The 16,857-nt window shown below is 39.5% G+C and overlaps 2 protein-coding genes and 2 non-coding genes across 9 annotated transcripts in view; 1 reads left to right on the forward strand and 3 right to left on the reverse strand.

Annotated features, from left to right (window-relative positions):
- rab6ba (RAB6B, member RAS oncogene family a) overlaps positions 1-8,194 on the forward strand; it is a 75,980-nt gene extending 67,786 nt beyond the window's left edge. For all 6 annotated transcript variants that reach the window (XM_037770376.1, XM_037770377.1, XM_037770378.1 and 3 more), the window contains exon 8: positions 4,600-8,194. In XM_037770376.1, the coding sequence (XP_037626304.1) occupies positions 4,600-4,664 (65 nt within the window). In that variant the 3' untranslated portion in view covers positions 4,665-8,194. The remainder of the gene's footprint in view (positions 1-4,599) is intronic.
- Positions 8,195-11,783: 3,589 nt separating this feature from the next.
- On the reverse strand, positions 11,784-14,194 carry im:7152348 (uncharacterized protein LOC559250 homolog). The gene is made up of 4 exons (XM_037768922.1): positions 13,901-14,194; positions 12,850-13,383; positions 12,322-12,426; positions 11,784-12,226 (listed from the first exon to the last, which is right to left on the reverse strand). The coding sequence occupies exons 2-4, from the start codon at positions 13,212-13,214 to the stop codon at positions 12,181-12,183; spliced, it is 516 nt and encodes a 171-aa protein (XP_037624850.1). The 5' UTR covers positions 13,215-13,383; positions 13,901-14,194; the 3' UTR covers positions 11,784-12,180.
- Positions 14,195-14,366: 172 nt separating this feature from the next.
- trnap-ugg lies at positions 14,367-14,438 on the reverse strand. The gene has a single exon. It is a non-coding gene; the product is annotated as a tRNA-Pro (tRNA).
- Positions 14,439-14,885: 447 nt separating this feature from the next.
- Positions 14,886-14,957, reverse strand: trnap-cgg. The gene has a single exon. It is a non-coding gene; the product is annotated as a tRNA-Pro (tRNA).
- Between the last annotated feature and the right edge of the window lie 1,900 nt (positions 14,958-16,857).

Here is a 16,857-nt window from a genome sequence, read left to right on the forward strand (position 1 = left end):
TTATTCAGGGTCATTTTGTGAAGTACTAACAGCACACCATGCCGGTTCCATTCACAACATCTTCATGGTAAAGCTTTGTGGTTTAGATTGAGACGTCTTTTAAATGAGATTGATGCCACTATTGTCACTGTGTTGTGTTCAGGTGAAGCAGTTACAAGTGGACGTTGCATCTGTTTTCAGTATAAATCATAAACTGCAGCCACAACAGAGGATAGGGTCGCTTCTCCACTAGTGCTGCATTAGTTAGAGCTGGGTTAGTTGTCAACTATTAGATTAATCGCCAACTATTTTGATAATTGATTAATCGGTTTGAGTAATTTTTTAAGAATACAAATTCAAAGTTCTCTGATTCCAGCTTCTTAAATGTGAATATTTTCTGGTTTCTTTACTCCTCTATGACAGTAAACTGAATATATTTGAGTTGTGGACAAAACACGACATTTTTTGTGGACGTCATCTTGGGCTTTGGGAGACACTGATCGACATTTTCACCATTTTCTGACAGATTATAGACCAGACAACTTATTGATACAATGCAATCGATGCAATTGAAATAATTGACAGAATTATCAACAGTGAAATAATCATTAGTTGCAGCCCTATTCTCCACCTAATTGAGATCCCCATATCATCATCCAAATATGCCCCAAAGAAAAGTGTAGTCAGGTTCCTGTGCCGTCCCTCGGAGAATAACAAGGATGCGTTCTCCCCACACCAAGTTGACTCACCAATGTTACATCTTTGGTTTTCTCATTCAGTTTGTATTTTATAAGATATGATTTTAAATGCTGCTCCTCTACAATATTTTTATTTTAACAGTGGACCAAATGACCATGAGTAATGTGAAAGGGGTTGCTTGTAGTTAAGAAGCCACAGATATGTTATCAGCTCTTTTTAGCGTTTTAGCATCTTGCAGCTCATTATTTTGTTTTCACAGCCCGAGCCTTTACTGTGTTTGTTCAGTCTCACCCCTCTCATCATCAACTTTTCCAGCTGCAGCAGGCAGCTGTTTTTAGAAAAGAAGCTCTGATAAACAGAGAAAGCTGCATGTCCAGCACTAAACAGCAGACATACAAACTTGCAACAAGACGGTGAACATAGTGGAGCATTCAGCAGTTAAAGAGATGGATATTTCCTTCAGAGCTAAGAGAGAGAGTGAATATTAGACTACAGATATGTTTTTCCATACCTGCTGTAGTGTGTAGCATTATTGCATAGAGCAGATTAATAATCAATCCTTAATTAATATCAAAATATGTATCCAACTTATAAGATGATAATACTTTATGTCAACGTTGTATTTACAGCTTGTTATGCTGCCCCCAAGTGGCCATAACAATCAATTAATGAGGTTTTAAAGGTTATATTGATAACAATTTTTATGTAGACAAATCATTAAAAAATAATAATACATCAACAGAGCTTTTAGAAAGGTGCCGAATAAAAGTATGGCTTTTCCTTAAAAAAAATCATTATGACTGTGAATTAATAATTTAAAAAATGTTGGCGGTTCCCAAATTAATGTTTTGTTTACATGTGTGGAAAATATCTGACGTTTGGTTCCCACTTCTAACAAGGCTTGTGAGCCAATAATATACAATGTTGGTATCACGTGGTGTCTCTGTGTCGTCTGCGATCGAGTTGTCAGTTAGTGTGAAAAACAAACAAACGGATAAATGGCTGAGTTTGACAGTGGCGTCTCCATCAGGCTGCAGAATATTTGAATATTTACCATGGCAACAATGTAGGCCTATAGCTACATGTTACGAAATGACTTTTTCTCTAGCATGAAAGATTCATTACTGGACATGACTGTCTGAGTCACTCCACTCAACCATAAAATATGCAGGTTGTGCAACGAACTGGTAACCATTTGTTGTGAAGGGAATGCAATGGAATGGTGGAGGGAGAATTTAGTTGCTTTTTAGTGGCTGAATGTTAACAATAGTACCTTTTAACATATGATTTCTGGTTATTGATGTTTACTCTGGCTGCCATTTGGAACAGACAATGTTCGGAAGAGGTTTATTGCAGGTTTAAAGCTTCAATTTTTTGGCATCATTGGGCAAAAATTCCATAATAATAATATAATAACAACCAGTTTCAGCATATTGTAATTCAAGTGTTCTGAGAGATAACTAGACTTCTGCACCTCCTCATGGCTGTTTTCAGGCTTTAAAAAATATTTTCATTTCAGAGAGAGAGCGTTCCTATTGGCTGTGCTCCGACTGGTGGGCGGTGCTTGGTATTTCCTGAACTTGATCTCAACATGGCAGCTGGGTCACAAACTTTCTTATTTTAAAGGCTAAACAGTACACTACAAGATGATCCTGAAAACATTTTAGGCGAGAAATAGGCATTCCTAGCTACTACATAACAACAGAATATTGATTCATATTTGATCAGCGCGCCTAGTTTGACCGTTTGATCGGTGTTGGCGAGTGATTGACAGCTGGCTCTCATAGACAGAAGCTGGACGGCAGACTCCAGATCAGCTCTGATCGGTTGTTTTCCTCCGGTCTGGGAAATCTTGCAGATTCCATTAGGAGCACCAGAGGACACAGAGGCACATGTTTTTTTTCAGATTACCTGTCTCATGCACTACTGTCAGGATATAGTGTCTGTTTAATAAAAATAACTTTTTTTTAGTTTATTGGCTCCAATTCTACCCTCTGCAGCTTTAAGAAAAAACAACTAACAATTTGTGCATACCCTTACAATATGAAACAAATATTCTACTAGTGGTACAGTAATGGGACTCTTTACTCTACTGTTCAGGAGATGCTGCAGACTGCACCTACACACAAACACACACACAGGTATGAGAGGACTGAAAGATTCCGGACTGCTCATTTGGTTTGGTAATGTCGGCTGCTGAGATAAGGCCTCCAGATTCCAGATGGGAACCAATCCAAATGGGAACACTCAAGTATGCGTTCGCATTTAAAGACCGTCCTTCAAATGTCACCACGCTGTGATGAAATGCTACCGTAAAAGTTTGAAAACACACACATCAACCGCTGCATTTAACAGCAGCAGCCACTGTAGGACGGGCATTTGAAAGCCACAGTGGGACTGATCCCAGACTCAGTCGCATACAATATGTAGGCCACAGTTTCCGTAGGCCCCCCTCCTTATACATGCATAATGTTCACCAGGAAAATGAATAATAAGGAGGAGTGTGCTGCTGCTGCTGCTGCTGTGCTGCCACACTCACTAGCAGGAAGCATTCAGTCATGATACACTTCCTGTCTCCTTAAAAACAGAGCAGGTCTGCCCCTCACTCTCACTGCAAAATGTGAAAAAATGCTCTAGAGGATTGACTGGGAATAACACCTTATCTGAATTGTGAAGGGGGAAAAAAACTGCAGAATCATTCTGACTCATTAACACGCCATTGTTCATCAGCTTTAATTGTATAGCACAGCAGTGCCAACAGCGTCAATTCTCAGTTTATTACCACACTAACAATAGAGGAGAGGATTCCCTGTTGAGCTGAATGACTCGTACATGTTGTCAGAGGAGGATTTTTAGAATAAGTGCTGTAAGAGTGTTGTAATGATATTTTAGGAATATTTAAAAATAAACGTGTTTGGTAAATTATTTATTTATTTATTATTGTCTCATAAGTATTTTGGCTGTTAGAATTGTTGGTGCTTTGTCAAGACATTAAATCAATTTCATGGGAAACGGCACCATCTAGTGGTAGTAAAGTGATACTACATACTTCAAAACACAACACACAATTCTCTGGCCCAATCTTCAAGGATAAAATCTTTTGTGTTTACGTGGAACACACTGCCATTCAAAATGCTGGACCATAGTACTGTAAACAGAAAGTATGTTTCATATACAGTATGTCTGAGATTGTGAACTATATTCCTACTGTACCTATACACAGTACTTACAGTGTTGGCTAGGGAGAAGTGGTAGTGTTGATGAGGTGCGGTATACAGTACGTTTGTTCTGTATGTTTAACACTTTGCACATCCGACTTTGTGTTTGTTTGGATGTATACAGTATTTTTGAAAAAAACGTGAACATGTTTTTGTTTATAATTGCGCATATATTTTATTATATTACGCAAAAATATATATTTTACAACATTACGTATTTTATTTTACAGGAGTAACATTGAACATGCAAAAGGCATAAGTCTCCTGATAACAAATGAATACTAGTGTTTTCCTTTCATAGTAGTGCTTTACATTGAGCACATCAGTGTTCGACTGGTTCTTAGAAAAGTCTATTCATATGATGGCGTGTCATTTGAACACAAAATACCATTTTAAGAAGACATTTCATTTTGCATATTTGTGGAGTTTTACCTTTTGCGTGTGTGTTTTTGGATTTGTGTGCAGAGTTCTGAGAGTATATGATTCAGAAAACGTTAAAACAATTTAGAAAAACTGTAAAAGTACAGAGTTTGGGCTTTCTGAACACAACATGAATGAATATTATAGGAGAGCTCATCACTTTCATCTGCTGTTCTTCTTTGAAAATATGCATATCAGCTAATTGATCCATTCAATTGCATGGAGCTGAATAAGATAAATCAATACCAAATGTTTCCAAAGCTTCCTTAACGTTGTTCTCCAGTGATCGACATCAAGCTGGACAAACCGCAGGAGCCCCAGACTACCGAAGGCGGCTGTTCCTGTTAATACTCAGCACCGTCCGGGAAAAAAACCCACATCATTTACGCCACATGCTTGTTATGTTGCTTCCTATTGGTTAACCTGCAGTTGACTTTGCACGTTGAGAATCTGGCCTCCTCACCTGACTATTGGTCATTGGTTGGAACTAGCAATATGTGAATTTGGTTCTAAAGTAGTGTAGCCTACTTTGTTATTAATGAAACTGCCAAAAAGTCTTACAACTTGCAAAAAAAAAAAAAAGATAGAAAAAGACAAAGATGTGATAAAAAGATCCCCAAGTTACATATGTGGATACGATTTTTTTAAGTAGAAAAGGAAGTTTCCCCAGTTTCTTTTTTGTATTTTTGTATATTCAGGGAAATCTCTCTCTGGAAGGATGTTTTTTTTAAAAGATGCAACAACTAAGCTCTGTGTTTGAGGGCTTGATAAGATCAGATGGCTTTAGACGTGTTTTTATGGATCCCACTCATGTTATAGGCAAAAATGGAGATCCTCCCCACATTATTAGCCAAATGTTAATCCCCCTTACCTAACCCTGAACATAGCCATTTTAGACTTTATACCTACACTTAATCATCTCAAGGCTTATTGCCTAAACAGAACCAGTTTTGATCTTAAAGGTTCTCTATACGATTTTCAGAGCATTAATATAGCTGCAAACAGTTATTTGCTATGTAAAGATATAGAGGATTAATGTCTACCTGAGCAGAGAAGGAAGTCACTCTCCCTCTGTGTGTGTTGTAATCCGAGCTTCTCCGTGCTTTGTTTACATAGCCGGGCTGGCTGTATGTGCATTTTAATGCATGTGAGTAGAGTTGAGTGATTTCCGGTTTTGCTGGTCCGGTTCGGTGTACGAACTTACACCGGTTTGATTCAATGCCAACCGGTTAAACAGGTATTTGTCATTATGACAAATTATGGAAAATTTTAAAGTAGCCAACATCGGCAACAGGTGCCGACGGCATCACGGCGCTAAATCCAGCTTGTATTGCATTAATAATAAGCAATATGACAATGTGATTAACATAATATTATGTTTATTTTTAAACAGACTAACGGAGCCAGCAGTCCCCATAAAACTGGTTAACACTGTTAGCTCTGTCAGCACTGTTGCCATTGTTTCCACTGTTAGCGCTGTTAGCTGCTAGCCGCCAGCTCAGCCGTCTCCATGTTGAGAGCCATGTGGAGGCAATAGACATGCTTTTGAATTCCGTGTACAGAGGCAAAGTCCCTACCCTTCTGGTGGACCCCATGGGACCTTATTTCGGATATTTTGGATGTACGGTAGTCAACGGAGAGAGACAAATATGTTTTGATCCTGTTTGAATTACGCCATGAATCACACATATGATGTTTGTCAATTTAAAACGTAATTTTGCAAGTCAAGAAAACCACAGTTTGTTGTGGGTTTGTCGTAGTATCATTTAGTTTTGTGTGAAACTGCTCAGTGAACTAAATCTCTCGTCTCGAACAATATACGTCACCAACACTAGCTAGCTAGCTAGCTTAGCTATGTTCCACGCACAAATTAAACGTTATCTTACCTGATGTATTTTATCCAGTGATTTTTATCAACCGGGAAGTGAAAGAAGGATCAGACCCGTTGCTGTTGCAAAATTATATTTTAAATTGACAAACATCATATGTGTGATTCATGGTGCAATTCAGACTGGATCAAAACAAAATTTGTCTCTTGCCGTTGACAACCGTTCATATTTTTCTGAAATAAGGTCCTATAGTGGTCCACCGGACTCTCTATAGAGAACCTTTAAGCCTAACCCCAGCCTTCCGTTTTGGCGAGCCAATCATGGCACTGCTGCCCATAACCCCTGTGGGATCCATAACTTTGCTTTGAGGTCGTTACAGGAAGTGAACAGTAACATCTTGAGTATCTAATGCATGCCTAGTTTTTGAGCATAGGTACTGTCTACCAGTGTACACAAGTTTGAATATGTAAATGGTACCATTACACCAGTGACATAATGCACTCTGATAATGACTGTCTTTCTGTTGATGAAAACTGTTGAACTTGATTTGTATACTTGACTTCAGAATATCTCTTCGTCGTGCGTGCGTGTAAATGTGTGCTTTCTGTATAGGCAACGTTAGAATGCAGTTATATAGAGGGCCACTGCCAAGTCGCGTCATTCTCGCCACATCATGGCACCATTTAGGTCACCATTTGTTTGCAGCGTGTCATAGATTCCCCCCCCCCCCCCACCCCCCACTCACAACAATATGACCGTTGCATCGTGTAATATTTTGGTAGTTGTGATTACGGTAGTCTGCACATATGCTGTAGGTGAGCAGTGGAGAATCAAAGGCCTTGCCTTGTGTCACAGAGGAACGTAAAGACAAAGTTCCCCGTGTGGTGATGTGTAGACTTTAATGTCGGTTCTGTAATCGAAAACAGACCGCTAACATTGTAAACCAGTTCCATTCCTGACAGAAGACTAATTTGCACATATAGACCTTTCAGGTTAATATGAAGTTCTGAGAAGCTTCATTGTAAATGTACAGTCACTTAACTCAAGACCCGTCTGATTGTCACGTGACGCATCCCCACTGAGATGAGGGTTTCTTTGCTGCTTGTGTTTAAACTGACTACTGACGTTATGCAATGTTGTTTAAATTTGGTCTTTTTTTCATTTTTAGAGCCAGGTATCATAACATACTGGTGGTGAGGTGGTGAAGTCAGCCAGTGTTGAGAACACTACTTTGATTTGACTCGTCTCTGAAGTGAAATCTTACTGCACTTTTTGAAGAACATGTTTTAGAATTAGAGTGACAATGTAAGTCTTAGAAACATGGTAAAAAAAAAAAAAATCTTTATCTCCAGAGCGCGTGGAGTACTGTGTAAATGTTTATGAATTGTTCACACACATGTCCAAAAAAGGGGAGCACTCTTGTGAAAACTAGTGAACCTTTCTAACCCACATATAATGAGCCAAATAATAATAATACTAAGAGACAGAGTTGGATCAAATACCACAGGAGTTATTGACTGGAACACACTCTCTCGTGGGTTTGGGAATGACAAAGACAGGTTGCGTTTCAAGTTATAATCTGGAACTGAAAGAAAAAAGTAATAATGTATCGACCCTCTGTGTTGCTGCCTATTTATTATCTCCCAACAGGAATGTACTGCTCTCATTACCGACCACACAGCCTTGTAAGGAGAGCACTTTTTGAGAAATGACTCGATGGGTATTTATTTTTAAATGAGAACAAGTGATTAATCAGTTGCTGTAGACTTTCCTCTGTATTTATTCCCCTTCCATATTAAAGTAGAGTCCCATTTAGAGGCCCATTTTAGCATTCCCTGGAAATGGACCAAGTAGTGCAACAAATGTCTTAACGTGTCGGGGGGTCTGCATTTGAGGATGGAGGCCTTCGTCATTCCCTGGGGGGGGGTGTATGTTCTGTCACAGCTCTGTGCAACGGACCTGATCAGTCCAGAGCTGACTCTCCATTCACACTGTACAGAGATCTAGCATGTCTCTCCAAATGATTAATAAAGATGTCTTATTACCAAAGTCGTGCACAATTCTTTCTTTCCCTGAAGTTTTCTTTATAGCTGTACACGTCTGGTACGGAGGACCACAAGTGCCACGGAAATAGTAATAAAGCATGTCATTAATTAATAACTAATTGTACAATAAAAATAGGCATTAATAAATTTGTTTATAAATTAACGTATTAATCTATGAATAAATAAACTAAATCGCAAAGTAATTTATTATTTGACATTTTAATGTCAAGTCAATTTTATTTGTATAGCCCAATATCACAACTCATGAATTTGTGTAATGGGCAATAAAAAGAGGAATTCTGAAAGCAATTTACAAATTAAATATTAATCAATAAATAGTGGACATTAAAAAAGGGATTTACAAAAACAATAAAATAGTCAATAAGCACATCATTTAAAATCACATGAATGAATTCATAAATAAATAATGGAATATAAAAATCTATTTGAAATACAATTTAAAAGAGAAATAAATAACTGGATTCTCAAATTGAATTAAGATTACAGGCTTTAATCAGGCATTTAAAAGGGCAACTTCTTTGCCCATTTCCATTTCCCTGCTGCTTTTCCTTTTCGTATCAGCTTTTTGATTTGATTAGTCAAATTAGCTTCTCCATTTAGCCTTTCCATGACGCTTTGCGCTGGTAAAACAAGGTAAAACAATGCAAATTAGCCATGGATGGTGTGGTTGAAGGAGTACTTGAGGTCATCTGTTAGGAATGTGGTGGTACAGTACACCAGACAGAAAAGGCTGGGATCCACTGGTGGAGTTACCAATACATGAAGCAATGATTGTGTCAGTGTTAAGTATCTGTACATGTTGTGGCATGCATGGTTTCTAGTGTGATACAACAACATATCCCCAGTTTCCATCAGTGACAAGAGGTCATTCCTGTTATTGGAATTACATACTGTATAAACCCCTATCCTGTTAGTAGACATGATGACGCATTTTGTGGTGGAGCGTAGGTGGAGGCGGAATAATTCTCTGAACACGTTCGCTAACGCTGGCCAGCAAGTTTTGTTGGCTTGTTTTTTTAACAATGGCTGAAGAAAATATAAGTTTTTCTGAATATGTACAGTCACTCTCAGGGACCGCGAGTGTTAGTGTTAGAAAGAGTTTTACATTATCGATGAAGTGTTTCAGAGATGGAGAGAAAATGTTGCTGATAATTTAGTTTAGCTACAACTAACCACAGTCAAATGCTCACGGCTGCGGTTACAGTTAGCAGAAAGCTAGTCTGTTAGCAACATTTTCTCCCCATCTCTATAATACTTTAGTCTGTTTGCAACATTATCTCTCCATCTCTCTTTAATAGTTTAGCCTGTTAGCAACATTTTCTCTCTTTCTCTCTAATAGTTTAGCCTATTTAACACCATTATCTCTCCATCTCTCTAATAATTTAGCCTATTAGGAACATTTTCTCTCCATTTCTCGAATAGTTTAGCCTATTAGCAACATTTTCTCTCTATCTCTCTTTAATAGTTTAGTCTATTAGCAACATTTTCTCTCTATCTCTCTTTAATAGTTTAGTTTATTAGCAACATTATCTCTCCGTCTCTCCGATTCGATTCTGGCACCCAACCACACAGCAAGATGATTTTCGATGTGTAACTTTAGCCCACTGCTCTGAGGTGATTCGTGTTTTTCATCCGGTCTTTCCTTTGTTTTGCCTCCAGCTGACACCGTGATGAAATCACTCTATTTCCCCATTCACAACATCTCTTACTAAAAGGCAGGAAAAGGGTGTTCAATATAGGCTCTATATACCTACACAAATATACTATGAACTGTGCTTATTGTACTGTACTGTGCTTTGACCTGTTAAAATCTATTATTGCTTGGTATTTGTTCCTCAGGGCTGGATTAACCTGTATGGCGGCCCCGGGGGCGAAAACAAGCTGTTGGCCCCAATTTGAGAAAAGGTACTTAGTCTAACTTTAAGGCCCTTATCAACAAATGGTGCTTTAGTGGTGAATATTATCATAACACATTTGCAATGAATCCAAAATAACTGTCACAAAGTGAACCTGCTAACTTTCCAAAGTTACTAATCCAGTTTTATTGGCACTATATTAAAGTTCTGTCCTAGTTCAGTGCCAGATTGTGTCTGTATTACAAACACACATTATGGCACTGAGGGTATTTGGGTTTATTCCACTCAAAATACATTCAGTGGAACACACATACTCCAAAAGGAATGTACTATTGCTCTGTGGAATGGGCAGTACTGTACTGTGGAAACGGTCTTGCATCATGTTTGTTGCAAAGATCCCCCACTCAAATTCCTCCCATAAAATATGTTTATATGTTGTGACACCTGGTCTAATAACTGCCTCATGAGTCAGTCTGACAACACCAACTTAACTAAATACATTTACTCAAGCACTGTACTGAAGTACTATTTTGAGGTACTAAGTACTTTATGTGAGTATTTATTTTTTTATGCTGCGCTACATTTCAGAGGGAAACTGCACTTTTAGTCCCGCAGCTGAAGGTACTTTGCAGATTCATATTTTATACACAAGACACATGACAGTTACTGCATAAGAGTAGAGTACTTTTACTTTGAATACATTTTTCTGATAATACTTTTTTACTTGTGAGCTTTTGAATACAGGACTCTTATTTGTAATTGAGTATTTTTATATAGCAGTATTGCTACTTTTTACTTCAGTAAATGATAGAGTACTTCTTCCACCACTACCTGGGAGTTGTTTCCTGTTCTGTCTCACCCTAAATCCCAGTGATCAACATTACCAGGACCGCACTGGGAGCCAGTTAAATGCATTGCGAAACTGAAACTGGTGCTGCGCCACTTTCACAATCCTGTGTTGTTTGTTGCTGACTGCAGCTGTGACAGCCAACACAGCTGATGCCAGTTCATTTACAACTTGGATGCACCGCAGCGTTTGGCTTTATGGAGGAGATGATGTCAGTCACTGTGATAATACTTAACCATGGGAACACATTAATGGTACTGAGAGGAAAAATAACACAACCCCATGTGTGTTTTACAGGCGTACAGTTGAGACAACCTGTTACGACTAGATGGCTACCAAACCAGTGTGACGACTAACGGATATTCTTGCGTCTCCAAACAGGCAAATAACAATGAGCTTAATATGACTGAGACGCCATACACTAATACTTAACAGTGACCTTGGACTGAGATTTAATTCTCTTTTCATCTCCGAGTGGAACGTGCTGTATATTTTTTAACTGCACATAAGGTGACACAAAAGAATAAAGTCCATTTCCATGACAGTCCAGTATTCTAACATCTTCCAACGTGGAATACTCGCCAGATGCTCATTGAATGGAGTTTTTAATCCACTTTCATGGCTGGATGAGTCTTTTGTGACATGCCTTTGTTGTGTATCGAGCCCACAAAAGTAATATTGACATTATGCTATTCAGAAAATCTCCTACTGGCTTCACTTTTTTTCCCCAGTCACTTAAATACTTAATGTGTCATAAATGATGTACGCGGTAAAGAAGAGAATTGTCATGTCTTTGCTTTGAGCTAATGGTTCTTTCATCTCCCAAAGACACATCAGCATTAATTAGTAAATAAACGACAGAGAAGTTCTTTCAAAAATAGTTTTATTAAATTCTTTGTCAACTAGCTATCATAAATTAAAAAAAAAAAAAAAAAAATATTCAATGTTCAGCAGTGGCTATGCTAAAGGGAGCGTCCTCAGGAGACCATCTGTTACATGGGGGTCTCGGGGTGCGAGTCCCACTGGGACAGCTGAACCAAATCCCACAGCACCAGCTGGGAGAATTAAGCCTAGAATAAATAATGGGGAGACAGACAGGGGCACCTTTGGCTGAGGACAAAACAATGTCTTGACAGGAACACAAATGGATTCTTGGTCCTAACGGCTTCAACTTTCCCTCAAAAGGTTGAGTCTTCTAGTGGCGTCTACCATCCGCAAATAATATCCTGAGGGGAACTGTCACATCATCGTTGATCCGGCTCTTTTTTAAATAGTCTCTTCAGTTGGAAGCCTGCGCCAGGATTTCATTTCCCTTAAAAAAAAAGCAAACAAAAAAATATTAGTTTTCAATAAATTTCTCAATTTCTCCATGTTGTTATAGCAATTTACCACAAAGTCAGGACTTACACGTTACTGCTGGGCACAATCCTCTCTTGGTGTTGTTTTGTCAAACTGAACTTTCTGAAGATCGCAGGCAGTTTGAGCTTTGTCCTGGCAGACCTGGAGGAAGCACTGAAAAGGAAAAGTTCTGGCGTTAGACAGGATTTTACTCCCAAGACAACATGTGGCGCTTCAGAGCTGAGGTGCTAATGACAAACGTGCTGATTGACACTGACGTGTGAATGGATAGGTATGGCTGGAATGTACTGGATTCAGGTTCCAATTCTTTGAATTTGGTTTTAAAGAGTCACTATTCTCCATTTCTTTTTTATTATTTCTTTTTCAACATTTTTACTCCTACTCCTTTACACTTTAGAAAAAACTCTGAATATTGAAGCTAAAATCAAGGGAAACAACAAGAGGTCAAAGGTCACATAGTTGTCAGTAGTTGTAAATAGTGTTTAAAATGACAATAATAAAGTACCTACAATTACAGCAAACCAGCATGAGTTTCTACTTGTGTTAATATCCATGTGTGTGTATGTTTAAACCCACCATTCTGCTTGTAAAGAAGGTTGTTGCTTAGTCTCCATCCCCTCCTCCTCAGCTACTCGTTTCAGTCCATCTTCCTCCTCCTCCTCCTCCTCCTCTTCGGCATCCGCGTCCACGTCCTCTGGTATCTGGTCCCACAGCCTGCTGTTGACCCACAGAGCTTCCTGCAAACTGAGGCCACGTCCTATGCAGGTCACCCGACGACACAAAGGGCAGCCCACGGTGAGCAGCCCGTTGCTGGCCTGCGACATAGTGTCCAGGCACGGCTCGCAGAAGGTGTGTCTGCAGTGGAGCACCCGGGGGATCCTGTCCATCCTCGAGTAGGGCGAGAGGCAGACACTGCACTCACCGTCCTCGCACAGAACCATGGTCTGAGGAGCTGAGCTGGTGGACCACAGGTTGTTGACAAGCTGACTGACAAGTGGATGATCTGGATCCCAATGAAAACCAGTCCACTATCTAGCAACTAACACTGGTGACAAGGGCTTGTTGGAGGAGATGGTTGCTGCAGGTCCCACGTTCCCAATTTGCTTCTTTCTGTCAAATAAAAATGTGTTTTTTCAAATGGTTATTGGATGTGCTTCTTGATAAAAAAATTATAAACCTTTTCACAGCAGCAATATTTGAAGATTAGATTTTTAGCAAAACTGAATTGAAAATATATCTTACTTAATTTAATATCAACAGATATCTCTCTGATTCATTTAATTTAATTTAATTTAATTTAATATAATTGACGTCTTTTATGAGAGGTATCTGTGGAAATTAAATTAAGTACGATATATTTAATTAAGTAAATTAATTAAATATATCTTACTTAATTTAATTTCAACAGATATTTCTCTGATAAGACTTCAATTATATTGTTATGTAGGCCTAGAGGATAACAGTCAGATGTATATTTTGAGTATAGTAAAGAGCTGACAATAAAGAAAAATTGGAGTTTAATAACACTGAAATTGATAACAAAAAACAGTATCCACTACTAAACATTATACTTGAAGAGGAAAAAAAGTTATAATTATAAAAATGTATGTCTGCAAAGTCTACTTACAGTGTCCGTGAAGCTGCTGTAATAATGTTATTCCCAGATCAGACTCAGTGCTCCAGCCTATTAGAGAGTATTGTCCCTGTGTGAGTGGACAGTGCAGCCACACTGCAGTGAATGGAGAGCCGGCTCGTCTGCCGCCTGTTAAGAGTGTCTGCTGTGTTTGTGGGGGCGGTAAAGAAACGTCTCTCTCTCTCTCTTCTCACGGCCCAAACCATCAGGACACAACAGCTGTGGAAGCAGAGCGGTGGAGGCGCTCTTTGTTCACTGGATGACGATGAGGAGGGCAGGTGGAGGAACGGGTGCAGGAAGTTGAGGGAGGCGGCTTGGGAGGGAGGGAGGGAGGGTGGTATACAGGCAGACATACAGTAATGAAGAACCTAGTTAGCTACTCCCCTGTTCAAAACGTAAGCCACGGCATTATAATATTGTATGAATAGATAAACAAACATATAATTCTCCAAAAAAGAGTGGGCTCGTCCGGGATTTGAACCCGGGACCTCTCGCACCCAAAGCGAGAATCATACCCCTAGACCAACGAGCCACATGCATAGAGGGCCGTTGGTCAATCTTTATATCCAACTGGCTAGTTGTTGGTTTTATGTTGTTATTTATGATATATGACTTCATTCTGAGTATTTCCTCTATTCTACTCCATCCTAAACTAAAAACTCATAACACCGTTGTGAAGAGATCCATGGTTGAACAGCTAACGTTAGGTTACTTTATAAGGTTACTTGCTAGCTAAGGAGGGTAACTTAAATGCTTTTAAAACAACGAAATTCAATCTCTTGATTCAGTCACACTGCTACCAACATGGTTGTGTGAAAACAACCCACCGCAACTGTGATTAGTTAGGAGGGCAGAAGGATGTTTTAAAATACCGCGAACGCTAATAGTGAACGTATCGCAGCTTCGCTTTAGCTCACACAGCTAACACTAGCTCACACTGTCACTAGCTACAGCGGTCTCTGCCAGTCTTCAAAAGGCTGGGCTCGTCCGGGATTTGAACCCGGGACCTCTCGCACCCGAAGCGAGAATCATACCCCTAGACCAACGAGCCACGTGTCCACGATGGGCGACAGCACACTATTTATTCCATTAAGTTCGGCAGGATCACAAGGATAAAACGATTTATAATTAAATTGTTTTGCTTGCGTGTACCGATGATTATGTGGATTACATATAGTTTCCCTAATTATTGTAGTCCCAGTACCACTTTGACTACAGATTATGAAAATATGATTAATAACAGTGTGCAAAATGTAAAAAGGCTGTACTGCAGCATTTATTACTCTAAAAGCTACACATTTGGATTAATATCCTAATGTGGTTGTATTACAACAGGTGCGCGTTACTAGATGTATTTTAGCCTTTACCTGGATGCAGAGACAGATTATAGGGTTTACAGCATGCTGACGTCACAGATTGGAGGCGGGGCTACCACCTTACATCAGGACATACTAGTACCTGTATGTGTAGCTGTATGTGTAGCTGTATGTTGAGTGTAACGTAGTTCAGTTAACGATGTAAACACAAGCAGATAGACGCACTGAAACTAGCTAACAGTAGCTAATAACATTTGCTAACCATATTAGCGCCTTCAAGTCCGTCAACTCAAAGATGGAAGGAAGAAATACAGGAAATCTCAGAAATAGAGAATATAATTTATAGTCAGAAATGAAGAGACAGAATATAAGAGGCATATAAGACATAACTTAATGTAGGAAATTACCCAGATCAAATAGAGTTAGAAATGAAGAGTCAAAGTAGAAAAGACGCTGGTTTAAGTGGATGAAATATGTGGCCAGATTTTAAATTATGAAATTACTGACACTCAGATTAATAGAATGATTTTTAAATAAATGGGCTGAGGCAGATTTTAGGCAAACAAACATAACCGACAGACATACACTATACACTATATACACATCTTGGAGGTCTCACTCTTCTGTTATGTATGTACCACTTGGTGTACAAAATACAAGAAATATATAAACTGGGGAAAAAAAGTTTGGAAACTTGTGTTTGGTGGATTATTTCTCTGTTGTTGCAATGCTATTTGGCATTGTAATTTACATCATTGGAAAGCCTGTTTATTTACCTTCACAATGATGTCCAACTTGTAAGGATCATGCATTTGTGGGATGAGCAGCACAGCTGATTATGTGGGTAGCGCCCAAGAAAAATTTGCCAAAATGCTCCGTCAATGGTAAACAGTGTATTCTCCTGTTGGTATTGACTCTTGTTTTGAGTTGTTTGGTGGATTGGATGATTGAACTCTCTATCAGTAACAAGGAACAAACAAGAAATATTGGCTATTTTACACTTTATTCATTTAATACACCGTCAGGAGCTTCAGTAGAGGTGGAAGAACCATACGCAGTCACAACAGCCTGGCACCTCCTCCTCATGCTGGTCACCAACCTGGTCACACGTTGCTGTGGGATGGCGTTCCATTCCTCAACCAGGATTCGTTGCAGGCCAACCAGCGTGGTTGTGTTGGTCACTCTAACACGTACAGCACGCCCAAGCTGATCCCACAAGTGTTGAATTGGGTTGAGGTCTGGACTCTTGGCAGGCCGTTCCATTCTCTCTACTCCCACATTGTGGAGGTAGTCTGTGATAACCCTGGCTCTGTGGGGGCAAGCGTTGTCATCTTGGAGGATGAAGTTAAGTCCCAGATTGTGGAGATATGGGATCGCCACTGGCTGCAGAATCTCATCCCGATATCTCACTGCATTGAGACAAGCCTTGTTTTGCCAGTGAGGGAGATGCCTCCCCCACACCATGACACTGCCCCCACCAAAAGCTGTTCTCCGCGTCATCTCCATACTTTGACCCTGCCATCCAACTTTCGCAGACAGAACCTGGACTCATCACTGAACATGACATTCCCCCACATGTTCAGGTTCCATTGTCTGTGTTGTCGACACCGGCGCAAACGGGCCAGACGGTGAAGG

The sequence above is a fragment of the Sebastes umbrosus genome, chromosome 5, assembly GCF_015220745.1.
Source record: "Sebastes umbrosus isolate fSebUmb1 chromosome 5, fSebUmb1.pri, whole genome shotgun sequence".
Classification (NCBI taxonomy): Eukaryota; Metazoa; Chordata; class Actinopteri; order Perciformes; family Sebastidae; genus Sebastes; species Sebastes umbrosus.